We start from the raw sequence: 27,184 nt of genomic DNA, 5'->3' as shown, positions 1-27,184 counted from the left end.
TACTTCACATAATAATTGTGAAGATTAAAACTTTCAATAACCCTTGAGGTTTACCAAATCCACGTTGAGAACCACTGGGTTTACGGAATCCACGTTGAGAACCACTGATTTGCAGGAAAGCCAGACCAATGGATTTTACCTTTGCATTTTTCTACATCTCCCTTTTATGAGATTGGGCCCCACCTTTTCATTGCTTCGCTGGCCTTTCTCATTCTCATCATCACTAAATACATAACAATCTCTCACTGCATGTTCTTAGGCCTCTCTCTAGGTCTGCCTGTTTCTTTCTATTTCCTACTTCCTTTTACTTGGTTAAAAAATTGGGTCACTGTCATGCTCTTGCTCCTCATCTGTTGAGTAACCCTCTCCCTGGCCTCTCTCATTACTAAAACACAACAGTCTCTTCAATTGGTTCGCATCATCTGGAATGATCATTGCATTCTTCTTAGGCCTTCCTATAGGTCTACCTGTGCTGTGCACCTTTTTCTTTTCCCCACCCTCTCTTTCTTCTCCTCATCTCCACCATTCTCAGGGATGCACATTGCACAATGTGTTACTTTGCTCAGCCTCATCAGCATCAACATCACTGCTCTCCATATCATCCGTTTTAGCCTCCGCAACATCAGCAGTACTGCTATCCATTTGATTCGCGTCATCTTTTTCTACCTCAGACACTGATCTACTTGTGAACACTGCATTTCTCTTTGGCCTCCCTTTAGGTCTGCCTGAGGACTTATAGTGTCTTCTTTTTACCACTTTCTCTGCCTTCTCCTCCTCATCATCAGGGTTACACAATGTGTCCTTACTTCGCTCAGCCTCCTCAGCATCAACAGCACTTCTCTCCATTTCATCTGTCTCATCTCTTTCCGTTTTAAACTCATTCCCACTTGTCTTCTTCATCTGAACCTTAATCCCTGGGTCAGGGAGTTGTCCATGATAACGCTGGATGTGACTCTTCAGGCTAACATTGTGATTAAAGGATTTATCACAGTGCCGACACTGATAGGGTTTCTCTCCTGTGTGGACACGCATGTGGGATTTGAGGTGGGTTGACTGTGTGAATGAGCGCTGGCACACCTCACATACAAACTGCTTTACTTTTGTGTGGACAACTACATGCCTCTGCAGTTGATCGCCAAGTGAAAACTCCATATTGCATACGTGGCAAATATGTCTAGTGGGGCCTCTGTGACTCACCAGGTGGTCACTGCGCTCTTGCTTCTTGGCAAACACCTTTGGACAGTGATAGGGCTTCCGTGCAGGGGGATGACTCTGCTCGTGGACGAGCTTGTCTGACCTCGTTCTGAAGGTTGAGAAGCAGTATTTGCACACATGCCACTTGTGGATCCTGTTGTGAGCTTTTAGTTTACCCTCACTTAAAAATCTCTTGCCACACACATTACAAGAATAGGGCTTTGTGTTCTCACATGTGTGAGTCTGACTGTAGAAAAAAGCTCCACATTCAGGACAGAGTTTGCGGCAATACTTTTCATGTTTCTTATCTGAATCAGACTCACTGTCTATATTATGGTGCTGCAGTGGATCCCAATCACTGTCTGAATTATGGTCTTCCTCACTAGATCCTTCATCCGAGGAGTCATTCTCATCACTAAAACCAATAATTTCAGTAATGGCAGCAACAGATGTCTCTGGATCCTCACTAGGTCCTTCATCCAAGGAAAGTTTTTCATCACTAAAGCCAATAATTTCAGTAATGGCAGCAGCAGAACTCTCTGGATCACTGGTGCAGCTACGAGGGTCACCCGAAGGCACTGCCTGTAAAACAGAGAATAGATGACCAGTAATCTCTGCAGTTGGAATGATTCTCTCGTGGTTACATTACATTACATTCATTTGGTTATCTTGGTACAGTAGTGTGCCCATCTGTAAAAGGTGGGAAGTTTGTATAATAAACCATATATTAGCTGAGGAGGTTGGTACGGATTTTCATTGAATATGTACTGACAGGACATTATAATTGTAACATCATCCTATGATCCTAATATGTTTGTTGATGACAATTGCAAATACCTATATTTGAAGACAAGATCATCAATGACAAAAAGTCAGGTTGTTGTAGTTTGACTTCATTTTATTCAAACACAATATGCCACAGATGTTTCTATAATATAGACATTTGTAGCATTGTGTGTGTGAGAATAAATTCAAGAAAAAGCATGAGGCAGCCAGGCCTAACACCACTATCACTATGAGTCCCTTCCTTGGCCTATTGGGAGTATGCATGCAAAGTGTTGTGTTGATCGGTCCAGTGATTTGCAAGATTAGCTGTGGACAGACAGATGCACGCAACTACACACACACACAAAATAAAAATCTCCACCTGCCATCATTCCGGCCTTGGGGAGATAAAAAAAACCCATAAAGAAAACATGGGCCTATTAATGGCTGTGTTCCTTTGTCCGCAATATTCAATATTAATAAGCATATAATGGATACTAATTAACTATTTAAATAACCTCCAGTCGCTGACTCTTCCAGTTCCTGCTGAAATTGCATTGGAGGCACATCTGATGAACAGCCAGGAAGGTCCCTCTTATCGTCTTCTTGACTTCACACACAAAGCCACACGCTGGACAGTCTTCAAACAGCTCGAGGAGACAGTATTCATCCACAATGAATTTAGGGACATCATTTATGGAGGGTGAGGCTTGTCTGCACAATGAATAGGAGACAGATGGGGGGGGGGGGGGGGGGGGGGGTAAAAGGCTACATGAAACAAGTGTCAGTGAATACCAGAGAAGTGATAATATTAAATCAGAATCAACTTTATTGTCAGTCGTCACATCACTGGTTTCAAGATGTAGACATTTGTTTTTACAGGTTAAGTAAATTCCTCACAGAGGAACATGAAGGGAGAAAAAAAATGTCCAGTCAAGTAACATTATTACTGCTGCTATACTAGTATAGCCAGAATGTTGCCTCCCACAATTTTCAAATGCTCTGAAAATGATGCAACGTCTCCTCCCCAGTACTACTCCCCGCGTCTTCTTTACAGTGGGACAAATTTACCCAAATATAAATCCAAATCATCTAAACATATATAGCTTTCAGAAATTTAAATTAAGAATATATGTAAAGATATTTCTTTGTGAACAGAATTTAAAGCTTCCCGTCTTCGGGATGTGTACTATATAGCTTTTGGAGGTTGTGAAATAGTTGTCTGGCTACATAAGACTACTACTATATTAGTTCTATTCAACTAGCAATTATCATCATTATGCTTTGGAGCCGACTTACGATAACATTGACTCTGTCGAGACAGGTTCTCCAGGGATGTAAGGCTCAGTGAAGACTCCATGGTCATCTTGTTTCAGCCCTCGTCTCTTAGAGGGTTTAAAGGGCTTCCGGAATTGGATTGGAGGTGGTCTTTTCCATTGGACTGGTGTACCAATGGCAACACTCACAGTAAGCACCCTTGTCTGAGTTGCCTCAGTTGTCTGAGAACCTAATTGGAAAACATGGCCTTGTTGGTTAAGTACATTCAAGCTGGCGTACCAATTTTCGGCATTCAAACTTTTTTTTCCCCTTCGTACTTTTTAGAAATAGTAAAAAATAAATAAAAAAGGTGTCATCAAAGCACATTGTGAGCTGGTAGATTGGCTATTTTCAAACGACACTGTAATATGACAAATTATAAAATAGCTTTAGATTGCTAAAATGCCATTGTAACATGTGAAAGTGGATAATTGGGCAACACACCACAGAAATAACAGTTATTAAACTAGAAAAAGTGCCCTTCTGGGCACAGGTCTCCACCAGGATGAGCAGATGTGAAGAATTCCAGGCAAAGGTTTTTCCTTGGTCTCTAGGGAGTTGGCATACAAAGTTATCCACAGATCCGTGCAGTTAGAGGTGAAAACAGTTTTCGGCCAGTTATAGCGCCACCTTGAGGCTGAGTTGAAATTGTTCATGTGGCATTTCGTCCTCGGCCTAGTGGGAATGTGGGTGCACAATTTCACGGAAATCACGCGATGTGTTCATGATTTGCAGCATTTTGTTTGAAACTGAGCACTCCTGTGAACTTTGGAAGCCAATCTTAACCAATCAGGATGGAGTCTGAGAAATCGTTTCGTTGAATGGCTCTAGAGAGACTGTGTACCAATTTGCGTGATGTTTGGACGAAATCTGTAGGTGTACTGTGCAAAAACTTGTTTTGCACAAAGCGGCCTCCTGGTGGCGCTATAACAGGCCGTTCTGGAAAGTTTGGGGCAGAGGTTCATCGTTGGCATCCAGGGAGTGTGTGTGCAGAATTTGGCATCGACCGGGTTAACGGTGGCCGAGATTAGCTGCTCACGGACACACGGACGGACGGACACACACACGGACGGACGGACGGACGGACGGAGTGCAAAACATACTCTCCCCCCATGCCTTCGGCCTGGTGGAGACAATAACCAGGAAATATTACAATTGACAAACCTTGACTTCTTCGATAAACTAGGGTGTTCCTGGAGAGCTGGGTGCCAACAGAACGAACAATCTGTTCTGAAGGACCTACCAGTCCACCCCTGGAACGTAGGTACTGTTGGTACGTGCGGTGGCCTGGTCTCATGGAAGATACACTATCAGTCTGAAAATAAAGTGTTGGCTTTTAATAGAAGTGAAAATAAATTAATACTAATAGCTGGCTGTTTGGCTGGCAGCTACGCCTTATGGAAAGTACTGTAAATGGCGATTCGTAATTATAATTAATAAGAGTAGATCTACGGGTACCCTCATAGACTAGCTTGTAGTAGCAATAGTAGCATTAATGCATAATGTGCATAATTTAACTGCACAAAAGCTGCAAGCATAGACAACAAGGTCAGTAATACCTGTAATTCAGTATCCATATTGATGGTCAACAAATGTGGGTTACTGTCTGCATCATTGTTTTACAAAAGATCTCCATTCCTGCCTGTCCACACAGTGCAGTGCCAGAGTTTTCAAAACAAAGTGGGTTAGGGCGTGGCCATACTAAAGTTTAATTCCAAGTATGAGGGTGGATTCTGCCGATGCTTTTCAATGAGAATGGAGTGTTCTTTTGACTAGATTTGCGAATGACAACAAACGGGATTTGACCCAGATGTAAGTGCTGAAATTAGCTGGTATTTTAATATTTGGAGACACTGAAGTAAAGCATTTTTAAACTTGAGCTTTCGTCTGGACGCAAGTCCTTTTAGTTTGTTCGTCAGCCGTCATACAAGTTTCTATCTCCCAGGCTTAGCCTGCCGGAAGATCAATTTATTGGGGATGCCATCATCAGCCATAACATATAGTATCCATTTAGTTGCTACTAACCTTGTCAGGGTCTTCAACTTTCAACATGAGAGGTGTGCTGTAACATAGGTTGTGGGTGTCTTGTTGGGTTGAACTCTATTGTTGAAAAAGAATAAAAATCACTAACATACAAAAACATACATGTTCTTTGAATGCCCTGCCTGTGAGTTCTCTCTCCTGATTGAATAAGATTCGATTGGTATCTCAACCTGAAAATGCATCTGGTTAATCAAGTGATCTATACTAATGAATAGTACTCATTAGTATAGATTAAACAGAAAATGCATTTTAACACTACATAATGCACGCACACACACGTTTTTTTTTTTTAATTAAAATGTTTTCACATCTAGTATCCATTATAGTTGTTGTTAATGATAATAACCTTGTCACGCTCTTCAGCTCTCAACATGGGAGGTGTGCTGCAACCTTGGCTGTGCTTGTTTTCTTGTTGTGATGAACTCTATTGGAGAAAAAGAAAATAATAACAATGCATATACAATAATGTATCAGCACAAAAACATAAGCTACATATTCTTTGAATGCCCTGCATCATTTCTAGTTGCAGATTGTTTCTGTAGCATTTAAAAAAACCCATTTTCTTTTTAAATAATATACAGTTATATACAATATACATTACTCGGTTTTGTCTGATCATTTTATAATCAGTCATTCTGGGGGCAAGTATTTATTTTGAGCATGTCAAATGTGAACATTTTTGGGTGATAAATTGATCAATCTCGACACAATCTAAATATCTCGATAGAAGACATGCAGGGAGACAAAATACAACCAACCCAATTGTACAAGTTATATTGTTGCGACACTAGGTCACATTACTATGAAAATCTGCAAAACCTGAAAATCTGCTAAACCAGTCAGTCAGTCTGTCCGTCACGATATGGCTGTCAGTCCGTCACGCCTTGTGAGACGCTCCATATATGGCCGTCTCCATATATGAAGATCACGACACTGACCTCATCAAACCCTGGATAGCCATACAAGGAGAAGACTGGATCATCACCTAGAACTGCATATATGGAGCTGGCCAGTAACTCTACATCTGATCTCAAACCCTTAGATCTCCATATATGGAACTGACCTGTTCTGACATTCAATATGCTGATCTCTTTCCATCTTTACTCAAGTACACTAGTCTGACTACGTTTCCAGACTGAGATTATTCTGAAAGACTTACAGTTGAGAGATGGATTGTTGGCATTATTGCTCCGAGTCCCCGTTTCAAAATCCATGTTCCTTCAAAACCAGGCATGACCATGCCAATGTTTTCATATGAATCCAGCGAAAAGTGATTCTTGCACACGAACAGACTACATTTCTTGGGCAGCGGAGCATTGCCGTCAAAGATAAAATCAATCAACTTCGATTTGATCTCCGCTTGAGAAGGGACTCTGTGTGTAAAGATGCTTTGGTCCTTGCAGCCAACAACTGAACAGGTCTTTTCACCAACTGGACCTCTAGTTCCATATGAGGCTAGGTGAATTCCAGAAGAGTTATCCATGATGTTACAGGTATGTGGACCCTGTTGTAAACAAGTGTAATGCTTAATTGGGTCGTCCACTCACAGTTGACAGTCTTTGTATTGAGTTTGTGCTTAAAATGTACTGTAAATTCTACAAACTGTTAATAAATATTTCAATCAATCAAAAAAAGAGTCCAGGCAGCGAAAGAAAAGAATGGCGGATGATGTAAACACACGCTCCACATGTAATGAGAAGTTAGCTCCACTAGAGGGTGATCTTCTGCAGCTGTGCTGTGGCCACATGGTGTATAATAATAAATAAAAGTATCCTCTAGACTAGAGTAAACAAACTATTCAAACAATTCATTGTTTAAACAAAAATATAGAACACAAATGATGTTTGTCATTTGTCTTTTTTAATAATATTATCTCAGACCACTGTGTAATTTTCTTTGTGGAAAAAGAGACACTTGGTTGTACGGCCTACTCTGCACTGGTTGTGCCATTTGTATTTGTTGCCATCTGGTACAAATTAGTCAAACAGAGACCCCTGGTGCTGAACCTTGAAGAGAAGATGTTTGCCCATAATCTGTGGGTGATTCCCATAATTCTTCTTTGAATCAGCACATGCCGATTCTGGAGAACTAACGACTGATCCAACTGACATACACACTTGCCACTAGTAACTACACTAGTAATTTTGGGTGTCAGCAAAACACAACATTTTCAGTTAGCTGTATTAAAGGAAGTATCCACAAAGCGCTCCAACTATGTCTTCTATGTGTATCAAGTCAATTGGTTGGATGGTTCTCAAGATATGAGGGAGGACGATACACACTACCATAGACATGAGATTTGTGGAATTTATATTATATTCTTTATTGCAGTCTCCTCTGCCAGAACAAACGTCATTTTAACATCAGCCATTCTTCAGCAAAAAGTAATTTACAGTAGTGATTCTCAACGATTCTAATACGCATCAGGCTAGCCATGGAATCCACGTTGAGGACCACTGATTTGCAGGACAGCCAGACCAATGAATTCTACCTTTGCATTTTTCTCCCTCTGTCCTTATGGGATTGAGCCTCACCTTTTCATTGTTTCCCTGGCCTCTCTCATCATCACTAATACATCCTTGGCTCTCACTGCATGTTCTTAGGCCTCCGTCTAGGTCTGTCTGTCATTTTCCTTCTCTTCCTTTTACTTAGTTCAAAAATTGGGTCACTGTCATGCTCCTCATCCGTTGAGTCACCCTCTCCCTGGCCTTTCTCATTCTTAACACACAACAGTCTATCATCTAAGGTGACCACTGCATTCTTCTTAGGCCTTCCTTTAGGTCTGCCTGAGGGCTTATAATACCTTCTTCTCCCCACCTTCTCTTCCTTCTTCTCCTCATCAGGGTTACACAATGTGTCCTTACTTCGCTCAGCCTCCTGAGCATCAACAGCACTGCTCTCCATTTCATTCGTCTCATCTTTTTCTGCCTCAGACTCAGTCCTACTTGTCTTCTCAATCTGAACTTTCTCCCCTGGGTCAGGGACTTGTCCATGATTACGCTGGATGTGACTCTTCAAGCTAACATTGTGATTAAAGGACTTGTCACAGTGCTGACACTGATAGGGTTTCTCTCCTGTGTGGACACGCATGTGGGATTTGAGGTGGGTTGACTGGGTGAATGAGCGCTGGCACAGCTCACATACAAACTGCTTTACTTTTGTGTGGACAGCTACATGCCTCTGCAGGTTCTGGTCACTTGAAAACTCTGTGTTGCATATGAGGCAAATATTTCTTTTGGGGCCCCTGTGACCGACCAGGTGGACACTGCGCTCTTGCATCTTGGCAAACACCTCTGGACAGTCAGGACATTGATAGGGCTTCAGTGCAGGGGGATGACTTTGCTCGTGGACAAGTTTGTATGACCTCGTTCCGAAAGTTGAGGAGCAGTACTTGCACACATGCTTGTAACCATCCTCGTGGGTCTTGCTGTGAGCTTTTAGTTGACCCTCACTTAAAAATCTCTTGCCACACATGTTACAAGAAAAGGGCTTTTTGTTCTCACATGTGTGAGTCTGACTGTAGAAAAACTTTCCACATTCAGGACAGAGTTTCAGTTTGTGGCAATCAGACTCACTGTCTGCAAGCTCGCTGTCGCTATTGTGGTGTTTCAGCGGATCCCAATCACTGTCTGAATGATGTTCTTCATCACTAGATCCTTCATCCGAAGGGTCATTCTCGTCACTAAAACCAGTAATGGTAGCAACAGAAGTCTCTGGATCCGCAGTAGAAACTTCACAATTGTTATCACTAAAGCCAACAATTTCAGTAATGGCAGCAACAGAAGTCTCTGCATCCTCAGTAGATACTTCATCGAAGGAATCATTTTCATCACTAAAGCCAACTATTTCAGTAATGACGGCAGCAGAACTCTCTGGATCACTGTTGCAGCTACGAGGGTCACCCAAGGGCACTGCCTGTAAAACAGAGAATAGATGATCAGTAATCTCTGCAGTTGGAACGATTCTCTCGTGTTTACATTACATTAATTTGGTTATCTTGGTACAGTAGCGTTCACATCTGTAAAAGTTGGGAAGTTTGTAAAATAAACAATTATCTGAGGAGGTTGGTACGGATTGCCATTGAGTATGTACTAAACAGGATATTATAATTAGAACATCATCATCCTAATATGTTTGTTGATGAAAACTGCAGACACCCAACAGTAACACAATATACCACCGATGTTTTATTTTTAAAGGCAGGCATATGCAGCAATCAGCAATCTAAATTCAAGAAAAAACACATGTGCCATTGTGCCTTCCTTGGCCTACTGGGAGTATGCATGAAAAGTGTAAAGATTAGCTGTGAACAGACAGATGCACGCACACAAGCAAAATCTCCACCTGCCATCATTCCAGCCTTGGGGAGATAAAAAATTAAAGAAAACATTTAACCTATCCATGACTGTGTCGTGTTATCCAACACATCCTTTCTTATCAATATTAAACATGAATAAAGATATAATGGATACTAATTAACTATTTAAATAACCTCCAGTTGTTGACTCTTCCAGTTCCTGCTGAAGTCGCATTGGAGGCACAGCTGATGAACAGCCAAGAAGGTTCCTCTTATCGTCTTCTGGACTTCACACATGAAGCCACACGCTGGACAGTCTTCAAACAGCTCGAGGAGACAGTATTCATCCACAATGTATTTAGGGACATCATTTATGGAGGGTGAGGCTTGTCTGCACAATGAATAAGAGATAAAATAGTAAATTCCTCACAGAGAAACACACATGAAGGGAGAAAAAACTGTCCCGTCTCCAGTAACATACACACACAAAATCATCTAAACATAATAGAATGGAAATTTAAATAAAGATATTTTAAGAGATTTTTTTTGGTACAGAAATGACGAACAGTTGACAGCTTCCTCTCTCAAATTTTGAGAGGTGTAGACTCTAGGTTTCAGAGGTTGTGAATGGTGTGGAGACTAGTACTATATTAGTTCTATTCAACTAGCCATTATCATCATTATGCTTTGGAGACGACTTACGATAGCATTGACTCTGTCGAGACAGGTTCTCCAAAGATGTAAGGCTCAGTGAAAACTCCATGATCATCATCTTGTTTCAGCCCTCTTTCAGAGGATTTAAAGGGCTTCCGGAATGTTGAGCTCTGGATTGGAGGTGGTCTTTGGACTGCTGTACCAATGGCAACACTCACAGTTGCCTGAGAACCTAATTGGAAAACATAGCCTGTTCATTAACTGCTTTCAACCTGGCGTAACAATTTTCAGCAAACAATTAAAAAAATGTCCAACAAATGAAAAAAAACTAAGAAAACATTTACATGTTTGTATTTCTTTTTTAGAAATGGACAATAAATAGCTAATCTACCAGCCCACAATGTGTCACATCACAGCACATTGTGAGCTGGTTGATTGGCTATTTTCACACGACACTGTAATATGAAAGTGGATATTTGGGCAACACAACACAAAAATAACAGTTATTAAATAACCAGAAATAATCCAATTGGCAAACCTTGACTTCTTCGATGCACTAGCGTGTTCTTGGAGAGCTGGGTGCCAACAGAATGAACAGATCTCAGAGATCTGTCAGTCTGGCAACCTATATCCCTGGAACGTTGGTACTGCAGAAATACCTTATCCTAAGAACACATTGGAATAGGTTTAGTTTAGTTCAGATGAAGCAAAGAATACTCTGCCACCCCCTCCCAATTGATTATAATTTTTAAATTTAAGTAAAGTGAAGTCGATAAATAAACACTGACCCCTGCAAGCTACACATATGTTTAGAATGGACAATACACATTTATTGAAATATCTATTATTTTAATGTTACATTTGCCACGTTTGGCCAAAAGAGACATCCTTATGTAAATTTGAGAAATCTGTGCAGAAGATGTGCTCTCATGAAACTAAAGGTAAAGGCTGTGGGTTTTTTTTTAGATTGAAAATAATACATTCTAAATGTTGTTTGGCTGGCAACTAGCCCTTATGGAAAGCCCTGCAAGTGGTGTTACCTAAGTAGATCTACTGGTCTATAGCTTGCGTCCTGCACATGTAGGCAGTAGTAGCATTAATGTATAACGTGCAAAATTGAACTGCACAAACAGCTGCTTGCATAGACAACAAGGTCAGTATAGTAATACCTGTAATTCAGTATCCATATGTAACTGGGAGAGATCATTTTTGTTGACTGCTCATGATTTAATTTATTTCTTTGCACATATTACATATTTATTGGGAAATTGTATTTTAATATTTGGTGACACTGAAGTATAGCATTTTTAAACTTGAGCTTTCGTTTGGACATGAGTCAGTTTAGTTTGTGTGTCACAAAGGTTTCTATCTCCCAGGCTTAGCCTGTACAGCCACAACCTCTCTTTGATGATTCTTCTATGATACTAACCTTGTCACGGTCTTCAACTCTCGACATGAGAGGTGTGCTGTAACATTGGTTGTGGATGTCTTGTTGGAATGAACACTATTGGTGAAAGATACAATGTAAACAACAATAAATAAATTCATTCATGTAAAACATGCCCTGACTGCATCATTAGTTGCAGAGCATTTCGGCAACATCGTTAGAGCACTACATTGATACTAGTACTAGTATAGTGTTAATTTGAAAATACATTTTCAGGTGGGTGAGAAATCTTCAGCCAATATGGAGAAAGTACTAATAGGCCTACATCAGCTTCAATTTTATATAGTTCCAGTTTTTTCTGCTTATTTCTTTGTGAGATCACACCAAATTCAGTTCTCTCCTGATTGGATAAAATTGGCATCTCAACCTGAAAATGCATTTTCTGGTTACTCAAGAGCTCTATGCTAATGAGTATTATAACAATATAAAGCAATTTAACACTTTCATTGTACATAATCTACAGTGTTTGCACACACACACACACACACACACACACACACACACACACACACACACACACACACACACACACACACACACACACACACACACACACACACACACACACACACACACGTTTTTAAAATGTTTTCACATCTAGTATCCATTATAGTTGTCGTTAATGATAATAACCTTGTCACGCTCTTCAGCTCTCAACATGTGAGGTGTGCTGTAACCTTGGCTGTGGGTGTTTTCTTGTTGTGATGAACTCTATTGGAGAAAAAGACAATGAAAACAATATCAATGAATGGATACATTCACTAATGTATCAGCACAAAAACATAAGCTACTTATTCTTTGAATGCCCTGCATCATTACTAATTGCAGATCGTTTCTGCAGCATTGTTAAAGGAATCCTTTTAGGCCAGTTTCTTCAAAACTGGCCTAAAAAGATGTTAAGTAAATGGTCACCCGGCGATGCAGCGTTCAAAATAGTTATAGCTTTTGGAGGCACTCCTCGCCACGACAGCTCCGCACCTCTCACGGCCAATGAGCACCGTTGTGCCCGACGATTCCTCCCTCCTGTACGGGTAGAATCCAGGTTTCAACCCGGCAGGCAGTGGTGGTCGTCTGGGGGTGGTAACTGGTGACTCACCATAGCGACTTCCATCATTTCAACAAATGAGCACAAACAAACCACTTCACATGAACGAACGATATTGATAACCAGGAGATTTGGGGGATATATATACTGAAATCACGTTTGTGACTGAGATGTTGTATCAATTTCCCATATTACATCACCACCTCTTCAGCGATCCACATGCTGTGAGAAAGTTGATTGTCGGAAAGATTGAAGAAGTCAACTCAGTGAGAGTTGGTAACGCTATGGATAAAATCTATTCGTCTAGAGAATAGAGTTGAAGAGTTGAAGAAAGGGAGTAATAAGTGGTGAACCACTGTCAGTGAAGAAAGGAGCATTTGTCAATTATGTTGACGGTGTATGCCAAGAGACAAGAATGGTACGGTTACTTTGGAGACAGGGTACGTTAGGCCAGGGGTTCTCAACATGTGGGTCGCGACCCCTCAGGGGGTCCTAACTCAGGCCCTGCACTGAAGGTGAACATTACGTAGGTTCGTCACAGTGTCCCAGGAGAAATAAGGAGATTAAAGTGAGTAAAGCAGGAAAGACGTCATCGTCATACGCTGAAGCAGTGGAGAGAGTGGAGGGGAGCAATCAATGAAAGGATGGCTTCACGACAGGCTGAACAGGAAGCGGGGGGGAAAGGTGAAATGGAGCTGAGCGGGGTATCTACATGGACAAGAAAAGATTTCTGGCATTTATTGCCAACCATGGTGATTAATTGTGCGGGGGAGATAAAAGGCAAATCATAAAGGATTACGATTATTTTGGATGCAGCAAGAACATTTCTGGATGTGATGGATGTCAGTGGAGAGGATCTGGACATTATCCTGAGAGAGGAAGGGATTCACGCCTATTCCGAGTCTCCGACTTTATAGGAGGCAGTGATGTAAATAGGTTTTCAATGTAATGGGTCCTAGGATGGTGGGACCCAGGGGTGGTCTTTTAGAATCTAAAAGATTCTAAAAGACCACCCCTGCGTCCCAAAGTAGGACTCATAAAATGTCCCTGGGGAGATGAGCCCCAGGGACAGTTTATGATTCCTACTTCAACAACGTACCAGCTCAGTGGCCTTGTGGTTAGAGTGTCCGCCCTTAGACTGGGAGGTTGGGGTTCAATCCCCGGCCGGGTCATATCAAAGACTGTAAAAAGGGAACCCAATGCCTCCCTGCTGGACACTCAGCATCAAGGGTTGGATTGGGGGTAAGTCCCTGCGACATACTAGCGTCATGTCCAGGGGTTGTACTTGTACAGTACATCAAGCTGCCTCACGCTACAGAAACAGGAGATAGGCTCGGCAAGGCTACTTCAACAACATTAGAGTACGTGTGGCCCTGGTTTTTCCCTAATGGGACTTATCGAGGGTAGCTACTGGGACGTAAGTCGGGACTTGATCACTCCCGGCTGGGTCACCTGAGTGAGGGGTATGATTTTGCGAGACCCGAAACCCTGATGACCAATGGGATACATCACTGAGGATACGTCCCAGGTGCATCCATTTATGTATGTATTTTGTTATAGTTCTTCTATTTATAGTGACTCATAGGAATAGACTAAGTGACAACCAGGAATAGTCTGGTGACCACCGGAGAGATGGGTGGCAGCCGGAAATTAGACGGCACCCGGGAGCAGTATGGGTTAGCGCCCCAGCCTGTGTCTTCCGTGAGGAAGAAGCCCAACAAACCCACGGTGAGGCCTTTAGGAGGGCCATGCAAGCCTCAAGCGGAGCCGGTGGCACCACCAAGGGCAAGGTGGAGCCTGCGGAACCGTTGGGGCTTGAGAATCCACCATTCCTGAATAAAATGCCTGGTGCTGAGAGTCTGGTGCAACGCTCAGGGCCTGACCTGGTGAGAGCAGGAGTGGACCTGGTGAGACGTAGGAGGGGCCCGGACAGGTGTCAACCCACAGAGCCTAGTCCTTCCATGTGCCAGAATGGTACCTCCCAGTCCCGGCAGAGTAGTTCAGGAGGAACGGATTGTGTGGCCCTGGTCTTTCCCTAATGGGACTTATCGAGGGTAGCTACTGGGACGTAAGTCGGGACTTGATCACTCCCGGCTGGGTCACCTGAGTGAGGGGTATGATGTTGCGAGACCCGAACCGAAACCCCGATGACCTTGGGATACATACATCACTGAGGATACGTCCCAGGTGCATCCATTTATGTATGTATTTTGTATTTTTGTTATAGAGTACAGTATTGCATCCCAGGACCCCCAGAGGGTGACATGATCTTGTCCTCTCTCAATTTAGTGAGTCTACTAAGGATGCAGGCTATTTGTATCACTGAACACACATCATATGACCATTCACATACACTGGGAAGTACCTGTGTCTTCAGGTCAGGCAGAGTGACACGATTGTCTCAATTTAATTGTGACAAAATTGTGAAAATATTTAATGCAACTCTACCTGAGGCTGTGACGATGCCTATGTCCAATGCTGTGTTTAGGATGCAGGTTATTTGCATCACTGATGAGACATATAACAGAGCGGACAATGTTTGTTGAATGGGATTATTTTGAAATAGAAAAAGAGAAAAATATAAGTTGGTGACGGTAATGCACATTAAATGGTTTGGCAACTGCCAATAAACCGATAGAAGAGAGGAGGGTGTCTGCAGAAAAACAAAACACCCCAGCCAGCATAATTGGCTCCGTTTAATTCTGTGATTAATCTGTGAAGAGCGGTTGGCAATGCATTACTCCCCGCTTCAAACGCCTGCTTACTGCGAAACCAGCCGTATGCATGATGCATCGCCAACTCGCCAAGTTTTCATAAGAATCCACCGTAAAGTGATTGACACAGAAAAATAATTTGCTTGATCACTGGTGGGAGTGGAGGAACGCTGCCGTTAATTTATTTTTTTAATCCACTCCGATTTAAAGTCCTCTTGAGCAGGGAGTCAGGGACTATGTGTAATAATTGGTTGATACCTACCGCACAAGTATGGGATGATTTAAGACTTTAGACATCGTGAAAACCAGTATGGCGGCGGTTGTCAACAAACTTTTTCTCTGGAGGACCCCGGGACCTTTCCACAATACACCTTCCACAAAGGCTAACCACAGGAAATTATTCTGAAAGACTTACAGTTGAGAGACGGATTGTTGGTATTGCTCCCGGTTTCAACAACCATTTCCTTGAAAAACCAGCCCTGATCATGCCAATGTTTTCATATGAATCCAGAGAAAAGTGATTTATGCACACAAACATCTTAGCGGGCATTTTAGCGGGAACGTTGCCGTCAAAGATAAAATCAATCCACTTCGATTTGATATCCTCTTGAGCAGGGACTGTGTGTTTCGAGAGGCCAAAGTCCTTGCAGCCAACAACTGAACAGCGATGAACTCCAGATGCCATGGTGTTACAGAGTCCAATTAACGAGGGAAATAAATTTATTTCGGATGATGAATCAGATGTAAACACATGCACGTGTAACAGTTAGCTCCACCAGAGGTGATCTTCTGCAGCTGCGTGGTCACATGTTGACGTTGAACCATGTTGCCAGATTGTGGACACACAAGCCCTAAATGTTGTGGCGAACGGCTGTGGAAAGCCTCAAGCCTGGTGACGCGAAGTTAACGAACGGCAAGGAAACGAAAACAACTTAACTCCAATAACGGATTTATTAGAATTTCTTCTTGTAGAACAGTTTCAACGGGATGTTTTTACTGACACTTTTTACTGAATTGACCGAGGTCTTATTCTGAAGTATTTGCTAGCTCTCAACCAGGAAGTAAACAGGAAGAGTTGGCTTATTTGCAGGCTTGATACTCTATGGCGCTCTCTATTTCATTTATTTGACAACTAACATTGATGTTCAAATATAGTACTGCACAAAAACTTAACATAAAGCATTGCGATATAAATACTTACATTTGGGATTGGGACACGAACACTTGGTATTGCTCCTTGTTGCAAAAGAAGTTTGTTAGCAAATCCACTCTCAAATTGACCAAGATTTGAAAAACTTTCTGTTGTGAAATGATGAGCGCACACCAAGAGACGCTTCTTTGAAATCACAGGTGGAACATTGCCATCAAAAATAAAATTCATCCACCTGGAGCGTGTGTCTTCATTTAGGCCTGCTGGGAGATGGTGTAAAGACTTGTGTCGATCGACACAGCCAACAACAGAGCAGATTGATCGATCTTTAGCATCCATTATTACGGTTACAGCAGCATCACGAACATGTTATTTAGGAGAGGAAGGGGCGGGGAGAGAAGTGGTGGGCAGGGAGGTTTGTGGGCTGTGACGAAGAAGTCCACGGTCCAACCAGAGGACCTGTTTGAGCCTAATTATTCAGAACACCCCAGACAATACAGCAGAAAATACGTTTAAGACTTTCATAAAGACAGATTTGTGGAATTTATAGATTTTTATTTCAATCTCCTCTACCAAAAAAAAAACATTTCAATGTCATTCTTCAGCAAATTCAAATGGTAATTTACAGCAGTGATTCTCATCTCAACCCTTCTAATTTCAAGGATACCCAATTTGATAAGCATCAGGGCTAGCCATGGAACCCCAGATTTGTTTTCTGGGTAAATGTAATCTCTAAAACATCTTTATTGTTTGAGTCAACATTATGTGGTCCAATATGGTCTGTTATTTGGTCCAGTATTCAGAAAACAGTGAAACACTGATCAAAATTCTGAAATTCTCTAGTTGGATAATTTAGTCAAGGATCCTGTGGAAACCTTTAAAGTACCCCTGGGGGTTTTCCAGAATCCACGTTGCGAACCACCTATTTTACAGGACAGCCAGAACAATGGATTCTACCTTTGCTTTCTTTCCATCTGACCTGCATCATCTCCCTCTGACCTCATGGGATTGAGCCCCACCTTTTCACCGTTTCCCTGGCCTCTCTCATTCTCATCATCACTAATACATAATAGCCTCTCACTGCATGTTCTTAGGCCTCCCTAGTCCCTCTAGGTCTTCCTGTATCTTTTTCCTTCTCTTTCTTTTGCTTGGTTAAAAAATGGGGTCACTGTCATGATCTGTTGAGTCACCCTTTTCCTGGCCTTTCTCATTACTAAAACACAACAGTCTCGCATTCTTCTTAGGCCTTCCTATAGGTCTACCTGTGCACCTTTTTCTTTTTCCCACCTTCTCTTTCTTCTCCTCGTCATCACCGCCATTCTCAGGGAAGCACAATATGTTACTTTGCTCAGCCTCATCAGTATCAACACCACCGCTCCCCATTTCATCCGTTTTAGCCTCCTCAGCATCACCATCACTTCTCTCCATTTCATTTGTTTCATCTTTTTCTACCTCAGACACATTCATACTCATCTTCTCCATCTGAACTTTCTCCCCTGGGTCAGGGAGTTGTCCATGATAACGCTGTATGTGACTCTTCAGGCTAACATTGTGATTGAAGGACTTGTCACAGTGCTGACATTGATAGGGTTTCTCTCCTGTGTGGACACGTATATGGGATTTGAGGTGGCTTGACTGGTTGAATGAGCGCTGGCACACCTCACATACAAACTGCTTTACTTTTGTGTGCACAACTACATGTCTCTGCAGTTTGTCGTCACTTGAAAACTCCATATTGCATACAAGGCAAATATGTCTTTTGGGGCCACTGTGACTCACCAGGTGGTCTCTGCGCTCTTGCATCTTGGAAAACACCTCTGGACAGTCAGGACATTGATAGGGCTTCTCTGCAGGGGGATGGCTCTGCTCGTGGACAAGTTTGTCTGTCCTCGTTCTGAAGGTTGAGAAGCAGTACTTGCACACATGCTTGTAGCCATCCTCGTGGGTCTTGCTGTGAGCTTTTAGAAAACCCTCACGTAAAAATCTCTTGCCACACAAGTTACAAGAATAGGGTTTTTTGTTCTCACATGTGTGAGTCTTCCGATTGTAGAAAAAAGCTCCACATTCAGGACAGAGTTTGTGGCAATCCTCTTCATGTTTTTCATCTGCATCAGACTCACTGTCTGCAAGCTTGCCATCTATATTTTGATGCTCCAGTGGATCCCAATCACTGTCTGAATTATGTTCTTCCTGTGGATCCCAATCACTGTCTGAATTATGTTCTTCCTGATCCACCTCACCAGATTCTTCACCAGAGGTGTCATTGTCATCACTAAAACCAATAATTTCAGTAATTTCAGCAGAACTCTCTGGATCACTGGTGCAGCTACGAGAGTCACCCGAGGGCACTGCCTGTAAAACAGAATAGATGACCAGTAATCCCTGCAGTTGGAATGATTCTTTCGTGGTTACATAACTTACATTACATTCATTTGGTTATCTTGGTAGTGTGCCCATCTGTAAAAGGTGGGAAGTTTGTATAATAAACAATTTATTAGCTGAGGCGGTTGGTAAATTAAAATCTCCACCTGCCATTATTCCGGCCTTGGGGAGATAAAGAAAGAAAATATGGACCTATTCATGAATGTGTTGTTATTCAACGCGTTCCTTTCTCATCAATATTCAACATTAAAGCTGCTATAAGCAATAATGTGTCAAAATTCTAATCTAATCTAATATTCTTTGGTATTCAGACAGCCAGCAATAAGTAAAACGCTCCCAAAAAATGTAATCTCTGTGACACATTTAGGGGCCACAATCTGCATTCAAAGATGTTCCTAGAAGCTGCCATTGGTCGAAAAAAACCTAAATGACTAATATTCAAGATATAATGAATATACATAATTTGCTTTTATTAAATACCATCTCTGTTTGCTGACTCCTCCAGTTTCTGCTGAAGTGGCATTTGGAGCACAACTGATCAACAGCCAGGAAGGTCCCTGTTGGCGTCTTCTGGACTTCACACATGGAGCCACACTCTGGACAGTCTTCAAACAGCTCGAGGAGACAATATTCATCCACAATGTATTTAGGGACATCATTTAGGGGGGGTGAGGCTTGTCTACACAATGAATAGGAGACAAATGGAAAAAAAGCTACATGAAACAAGTGTCAGTGTATACCAAAAGTAATACAACTACTATACTTTTGTCACATCACTGATTTAAGTGAAACGCAACATTTTTGCGTTTGCTCAATCATTTTGTTGTTTTGTAATGAAATGAAGAAGAGGAGCAGGCAGAGTAGGTGGGGAAATGTTAACATTATATAGGCATGTCCAACAGAACATAAATAAGGTAATGTATATGCATAGCCGCAATTTGCAACTCTAGCTTTTTTTACAATGGGTTGAATCTAGAGTTGCAACAAGCTCCATCCACTTCCTATTCATCATTTTTGGTTTGCGATCTGCTCGTCTTAAACGACGTTAAACTCACCAACATTGCAGCTGTAGTCCAAGCTTGAATTATCCTCTTTCAATCTGCCGAGCTTGTTTTTCATAAAAATCCACCGTAGACATGTTATGAGCTACTTTCTGTCAAGACATCCTCTGCAAGTGATTATTTTTCTAAGTGTTGCAGTTTGGAAGCACTCGTTTCTGTTAACGGGTCGCGCTGCTGCCTCCTGCATTATGTGCAAATTCGAAACAGGTTGAACGCAGGGCCGTTCAGTGATGTACGACGAGTGCTTCCAAACTCCAGCACTTGTCTACGGTGGATTTTTATGAAAAACAAGCTCGGCAGATTGAAAAAGGATAATTCAAGCTTGGACTACAGCTGCAATGTTGGTGAGTTTAACGTCGTTTAAGACAAGCAGATCGCAAACCAAAAATGATGACTAGGAAGTGGATGGAGCTTGTTGCATCTCTAGATTCATCCCACTATAAAAAAACCTAGAGTTGCAAATTGCGGCTAGTATATGCATAGCATAGCACCATTATCAGATACAGTGTAGTTAGTACATAAGGTCCACATAGCGGCAGGTATACTACTATGTGCTGTGCATGATTAGACATAACACGGCGCAAAAAACACAGAAACTTAACAGGCCAAACAAAATAAATCCACATGGGAGGTCTGCAGGGAAAGTAAATTCCTCACAGAGGAACATATCCACATGAATGGATGAAAAACAGTGCAGTCCAGTAATAGTATTACTACTACACTAGTGTCGCGAGCCATAATCTTGCTTCCCACAATTTTCAAATGCCTCCGTCATACACGGAAAAGTCTCCTCCCCACTTCCGTTTTGTCTTTTCAGTGGTGCAAATATAAATATATTTAAATAAATCTAAATCTAAGCATATATAGCTTGCAGAAATGGAACAGTTGACAGCTTCCTGTCTCGGATTTCGGGATGTAATTATATGGATATGATGGACTATATAGCTTTTGGAGGTTGTGAAATCACTGAATGGCTACGTGAGACTACTACTATATTAGTTCTATTCAACTAGCCATTATCATCATTATGCTTTGGAGCCGACTCACGATAACATTGACTCTGTCGAGACAGGTTCTCCAGGGATGTAAGGCTCAGTGAAGACTCCATGGTCATCTTGTTTCAGCCCTCGTCTAGAGGGTTTAAAGGGCTTCCGGAATGTTGAGCTCTGGATTGGAGATGGTCTTTGGACTGGTGTACCAATGGCAACACTTACAGTTAGCACAGTTGCCTGAGAACCTAATTGGAAACATAGCCTTGTTTGTTAACTACTTTCAACCTGGTGTACACATTTTTGGCATTTAAAAAATGTCCAAAAAAACAATTGGCATTTATTTATTTTTAACTTTTTAGAAAGGACGGGTCAAACAATATAAAATCTACCAGCTCACAATATGTCACATCACAGCAAGTTGTGAGCTGGCTATTTTCACACGATATGACAAATAAAAAAATAGCTTTAGATATAATCCAAAATAGTACTATTTTCACACGACACTGTAATATGAAAGTGGATATTGGGGCAACACACCACAAAAATAACTAGAAATATTCCAATTGACAAACCTTTACTTCTTCGATGCACTTGGACTATGGTATTCTTGGAGAGCTGGGTGCCAACAGAATGAACAACAGCTCTGTCAGTCTGGCAACCTATGTTCCTGGAACGTTGGTACTGCAGAAATACCTTATCCTAAGAACACATTGGAATAGGTTAGGTCGGCAGTGCAGAAAATGTGAAGGTGGTCTGGTCTCATGGAAGACTATCAGTCTGAGAAGGTTCTGTTTTGTTTTGTTTTTAGAATTGAAAATAAATTCTAAACGCTGTTTGGCTGGCAGCTAGCCCTTATGGAAAGGACTGCAAGTGATGATACATATTTATAATTAGTTAATAGTCTGCACATGTATAGGCAGTATGTATAGTATAATGTGCATAATTTAACTGCAACAGCAACTAGCAAAGACAACAAGGTTAGTAATATGTGTAATTCAGATCTACAACATTGATGGTCAACAAATGTGGATGTCTGTGTCAGTTTTACAAAAAGGTCTCCGTTTCTGCCTGTCCACACTAAAGTGCAGTGCCAGAGTTTTGGGTTAGGGGGTGGCCATACCAAAGTTTAATTCTAAGTATGAGGGTGGATTATGCCAATGCTTTTCAATGGGAATGGAGCGTTCTTCTTTAGACTAAATATAAAGAATGTAACACTTACATTGTACATATAATATACACAGCATTGTGTGTGTGTGTGTGTGTGTGTGTGTGTGTATGTGTGTGTGTGTGTGTGTGCGTGTGTAGTATCCATTATAGTTGTCGTTAACAATAACCTGGTCACGCTCTTCAACTTGAATTTTCAACATGGGAGCTGTGCTGTAACCTTGGTTGTTGGTGTTTTCTTGTTGTGGTGAACTCTATTGGGGAAAAAGACAATAAAAACAATAACAATCAAGAATGCATACATTAATAGCACAAAAACATATTCTACATATTCTTTGCATCTTTACTAGTTGCAGATCATAGCAGAATTGTTAAAGGAATACTTCACCACCACTTTTTGAGGGGCGCTAGCCTTGCTATAGTGTAGATTTTAGTCTTACAAACATTAAATTCCCATTGACAATGAATGGATGATATACGATGATAAGAGTGCCCCTCACTTCAACAAAAAACTCTGATCAGTGAAAATAAATAACAGAGAGCATTGTACCACACTTAAAGGAGAGCTCTGCACAACCCGTGTTTTTTTTAACGAAATTCTGATGACAATGTATGTATGAACCCGCTAGTACAGCGTAACACCGGCCACCGGGGCTCCACCGGGCGCGTCAGCGTCGCGTCTCCGTCACCGTCACAGAATATTCCCTTTTTAATCAATGAAGGGTGGCTCCACTGCCCGCGTTGCGTCCCGTCACCATTAAAATTGCCCCGGTCCACAGCGCCCTCTAGAGGCAGAGGCATCTGTACAGTATACATGCAGTTATCACCCTAGCTGTTTGATTTAACAACGCAATATGAAATAAATAAAATTTGCATCCTTGAAAATCTCGACTGCAGAAGTAGAGCGTTCTTCCGGGTGCTTCAAAACACCACTGAGAAACTTCCATTGAAATGAATAGCAGCGAGCGGGGCAGTCCGCCCTCTATCCTTTATAACTCTATGGCTGAAGGCACGCTTCCAAGTGACGTTACTCATGAGACTCCTCCATGTCTCTCGCTGGCATCTCCAGTTTGAGTAAATGGTGCGCTGTGATTGGCCAGTCGCTGTAATTGACAGCCTGCCCTAAACCTAACCTCAGTGAAACTATACCTAAACCTAACTTCAGTAAAACTACCAGTAAGACACCCTGAGGGCGAGATCGCGTTCACGCATCCGCCTGGGTGACAGCAGACTGCTGGGCGAGCTCTGGCGCTTTGGCATGGGGGGTATTAAAGATCTTAATTTTCAGGCCTGTTAAGAACTCTAGTTTTTGCCGGCTGCGGGGCGCGGCTGCACGAATAACTTTGGGGCAGGCCCGTCTAGTTTAAATGGACAGGTATCAGTCAAAAGGGAGACATCAAAGAGGAAGGATGGATGGGGAAGAATCAACATATGGAATGTCAGAACAGGTCAGCTCCATATATGGAGATCTAAGGGTTTGAGGTCAGATGTAGAGTTGCTGGCTAATATTGATGACATCAGGGATCTCCATATATGGGTGACATGCTCCATCCCTGATGATGTCACGTGATGACACGTGCTCCTGATGATGTCACGTGATGTCAAGTGCTCCATCCCTGATGATGTCACGTGATGTCACATACTTTCTCACCTGGGGCACACACAAACACACACAAAGATGGGAAATGCACGATTCCATAGTTAACTGCGACCTTCGGACGCAATAAAAACTAGTGACTGGGGGCGTTTTCAAGGACTCCATACTGGTTAACAAGCTTAAAGCTATTGGTTTTGATAGCACATCAGTGAGCTGGATGCAATCCTACCTGGAGGGGAGAGAACAGATGGTGGAGGTGAACGGAACACTGTCCCCTCCCCTCCCAGTGAGCTGTGGCGTCCCACAAGGAAGCATACTAGGGCCTTTACTGTTCGTAATTTATGTTAACGACATGACTTCAGCTTGTGACTGCAACTTGTTCCTGTTCGCAGATGACTCAGCACTGCTGGTCTCGGACAGGAACAAACTGCAGGTTGAAAAGACCCTCAGCTCTGAACTCGGTAGAATCTGCACCTGGCTCGCTGATAACAAACTATCCTTACACCTGGGAAAAACTGAATCCATCCTCTTCGGATCAAATAGTAAACTCAGCAAGGCAGATGGCTTCTTGGTTAGAGTGGGTGACAATATTATCACACGAAAAGATCAAATTACCTACCTAGGTTCCATCCTGGAGGCCAATCTTTCCGGTGATAAAATGGCCACCAACGTAATCAAAAAAGTCAATCAAAGAACAAGATTCCTTTACAGGATCTCCTCACTGGTCAGCAAAAACACCTTGAAGACCTTAACAGGAGCCCTCGTACAAGGTTTCTTTGACTATGCATCCACCTCTTGGTACCACAGCACCTCAAAGGCCCTTAAAACAAGGCTCCAGACCTCCCAAAACAAACTGGTCAGGCTCCTACTTGGCCTCACCCCCCGAACCCACCTCACCCCTGCCCACTTTGACAGGCTGGGATGGCTTAGGGTCGTCGACAGAGTACAGCATCTTGCAATAGGTCTGGTCCACAAGATTCGATACACCACCAAGATACCCATGTACCTGTCTAAATACTTCCTTAATGTAAACGAAGTCCACACCCACAACACCAGAGGGAGTTCAACAAACCATGTACAACCCAGATTCGGCACAAACAAGGGACTAAATTATTTTCGCTCCTATGCCACCAAAATGTGGAACGCCCTACCAACAGTCATTAAGACATGTGAATCCCTTGACTCCTTCAAAACCGCTCTCAAAGGGCACCTACGGATGGCTGCAATTCGAAACTGGCCTCTGTAAAATCTGAATCCCCCCCACCCCATTTTCCCTCACTGTATATTGTATCTTTTCCCTTTTTTGCTTCCCATATGATGAATTCCTGTTCTGTTCTTTAGCTACATAGAAATGTCTATTTGTATGTCTCTAAATGTTTGTATGTCTTTAAATGTTTTGATGAATTGAACAATGTGGACCCTGTTGTAAACAAGTGTAATGCTTAATTGGGTCGTCCACTCACAGTTGACAGTCTTTGTATTGAGTTTGTGCTTAAAATGTACTGTAAATTCTACAAACTGTTAATAAATATTTCAATCAATCAAAAACCCGGAAGAACGACGGAATCCGCTGAAAATACCATACGAGCCTCTCACTGTCACTCAAGTGACTACTGGCCAATCACAGCACATCTTTTCCAGGACTTATGTTACACACAGGGAAGCTTGCCACGCTTCCACTCATGCTTCGCAAGGAATCTCTGGAAAATGGTGCCTTCCATTTCACATGCACCCCAGAGCCGGAACCTTTTTATGTCTATGGGATGTCATCATCTCAGGCCTCAGGGTCTGGGATATAGAAATGGACAGAATATGGAAGGAAGGGGATCACTTTGTGTGGAATTTTGTAAATGAGTAAGATTTATACTTCATACAGTAGGTGGCGGTATGGAAATGTTTTGGTAGTAACCAGCCATTTAAATCGATAGAAGAAGAACCGTATAAATATTTTAAATGCTGCCTATAAATAATAATATGCCTTTAAGTAGGCTACTTACAGTTAACTGACGGATTGTTGGTTTTGCTCCCCGCTTCAAACGCCTGGTTACTGCGAAACCAGCCGTATGCATCCCCAAGTTTTCATAAGAATCCACCGTAAAGTGATTCTGACACACAAAAAGACTCGACTTGATCACTGTAGGAAGGCTGCCGTTAAAAATAAAATGAATCCATTCCGCTTTTATGTCATCTTGAACAGGGACTGCATGAGTAGCGTAGCTTTGGTTGATACAGTCTCTAACTGCACATTTATGGGACCTTACAGATGATTTACCCTTAGCTTTAGACATGATAATATCGAGTCCGAGTCGTGAAAACCAACAATGGCGGCGGTTGTCAAACTTTTTCTCTGGGGGACCTTTCCACACAGCACACAGAAAGGCTAACCACACGAAATTATTCTGAAAGGCTTTAGTTGCGAGACGGATTGTTCTGCGACGGTTTCAACAACCATTTAAAAAATGCAACAAGACCGAAATATTGTGGCGAACGGCAAGGAAACGAAAACAACAATAATAACGGCTTTATTATAATAATTCCTTCGTACAGCTACAGAACAGTCTCATTTCAACGGAATGATTTTACTGACACACACTTTTTCTCGACTGGAACGGACGGACATGGTTAGGGCTCCATATTTTGCAACGTGTGTGTTGAACCCTAATACTCCATGGTTGAACCATGTCCGTTTGATGGGCCGTATGTCGCTGTAACGTAACAAAGTAATTCAGATACAAATGTGTTATTTATCATAAGACTATCATTACATGTACTGAAGGGGTGAACCACAATTAGCGACTCCATTCAACGTGGTCTATGGGCAGATGTTTGTAAACAGCAGTAGGCTAAAGTAAAGCCATATTATGCTCCTCATGCACACGAATGTCCCAGACATACTGTACAAGTTTGCATAACAAGGGGGATATGTAATTTAAATTATATAAAATGACTAACGTGGATGATTATATCACACGCATTGCTAGTCCACGTGATCAGACAACCAAAACAACATCAACAGTTCATGTGCCTGTGCCTAACAACTTAACACAAAGCAGCGCTTATATATACGTAAGTACATACTTACAGTTGGGATTGGGACACGAACACTGGGTATTGCTCCTTTGTGCAAAAAAAGTTTGCTAGCAAATCCACTCTGAAATTGACCAAGGTTGGAAAAACTTTCTGTGAGGAAATGATGTGCACACACCAAGATACGCTTCTTTGACATCTCGGATGGAACATTACCATCAAAAATAAAATGCATCCATCTGGAGCGTGTGTCTTCATTTAGGCCAGTTGGGGGATAGTGTAAAGACTTGTGCTGATTGACACAGCCAACAACAGAGCAGATTGATTTATCTCGA

General features: G+C 42.0%; 2 protein-coding genes across 5 annotated transcripts; both read right to left on the bottom strand.

The window, feature by feature from the left end:
- Positions 1-342: 342 nt before the first annotated feature.
- On the bottom strand, positions 343-27,184 carry LOC310870031 (uncharacterized protein). 4 transcript variants are annotated; one of them, XM_083781047.1, is made up of 7 exons: positions 26,905-27,184; positions 12,351-12,428; positions 11,700-11,774; positions 10,809-10,935; positions 10,319-10,502; positions 9,812-10,007; positions 343-1,776 (listed from the first exon to the last, which is right to left on the bottom strand). In XM_083781047.1, exons 1-7 carry the CDS (start codon positions 27,082-27,084, stop codon positions 529-531), a joined length of 2,088 nt encoding a protein of 695 aa, XP_083637173.1. In that variant the 5' UTR covers positions 27,085-27,184; the 3' UTR covers positions 343-528. The 4 variants fall into 4 exon arrangements, with proteins under 4 accessions (XP_083637173.1, XP_083637171.1, XP_083637172.1 ...); XM_083781045.1 differs by lacking the exon at positions 26,905-27,184 and adding an exon at positions 16,678-16,973; XM_083781046.1 differs by lacking the exon at positions 26,905-27,184 and adding an exon at positions 15,892-16,405.
- Positions 17,174-26,156, bottom strand: LOC310870033 (uncharacterized protein). Its single transcript, XM_083781050.1, has 6 exons — positions 25,820-26,156; positions 22,396-22,479; positions 21,634-21,760; positions 21,117-21,306; positions 19,489-19,687; positions 17,174-18,978 (listed from the first exon to the last, which is right to left on the bottom strand). Exons 1-6 carry the CDS (start codon positions 26,108-26,110, stop codon positions 17,779-17,781), a joined length of 2,091 nt encoding a protein of 696 aa, XP_083637176.1. The 5' UTR covers positions 26,111-26,156; the 3' UTR covers positions 17,174-17,778.

This window comes from Protomyctophum parallelum (assembly GCF_964188405.1).
Source record: "Protomyctophum parallelum genome assembly, chromosome: 14".
Classification (NCBI taxonomy): domain Eukaryota; kingdom Metazoa; phylum Chordata; class Actinopteri; order Myctophiformes; family Myctophidae; genus Protomyctophum; species Protomyctophum parallelum.
This window is presented reverse-complemented; position numbering and strand designations above follow the sequence as displayed.

Bases quoted from the DNA above. Each gene is read 5' to 3' on its own strand.
- LOC310870033 (XM_083781050.1), bottom strand. From the start codon at position 26,110: ATGTCTAAAGCTAAGGGTAAATCATCTGTAAGGTCCCATAAATGTGCA. The intron at 22,480-25,819 runs GTAAGTAGCCTA...TTTCCCCAATAG, and splicing joins CAACAATCCGTCAGTTAACT to AGTTCACCACAACAAGAAAA. The intron at 18,979-19,488 runs GTATTTAATAAA...TCTGTTTTACAG, and splicing joins GGAGTCAGCAAACAGAGATG to GCAGTGCCCTCGGGTGACTC.
- LOC310870031 (XM_083781045.1), bottom strand. From the start codon at position 16,965: ATGGATGCTAAAGATCGATCAATCTGCTCTGTTGTTGGCTGTGTCGAT. The intron at 10,936-11,699 runs GTTAGTATCATA...ATGTGTTCTTAG, and splicing joins GAGTTGAAGACCGTGACAAG to GATAAGGTATTTCTGCAGTA. The intron at 1,777-9,811 runs GTTATTTAAATA...TCTGTTTTACAG, and splicing joins GGAAGAGTCAACAACTGGAG to GCAGTGCCTTCGGGTGACCC.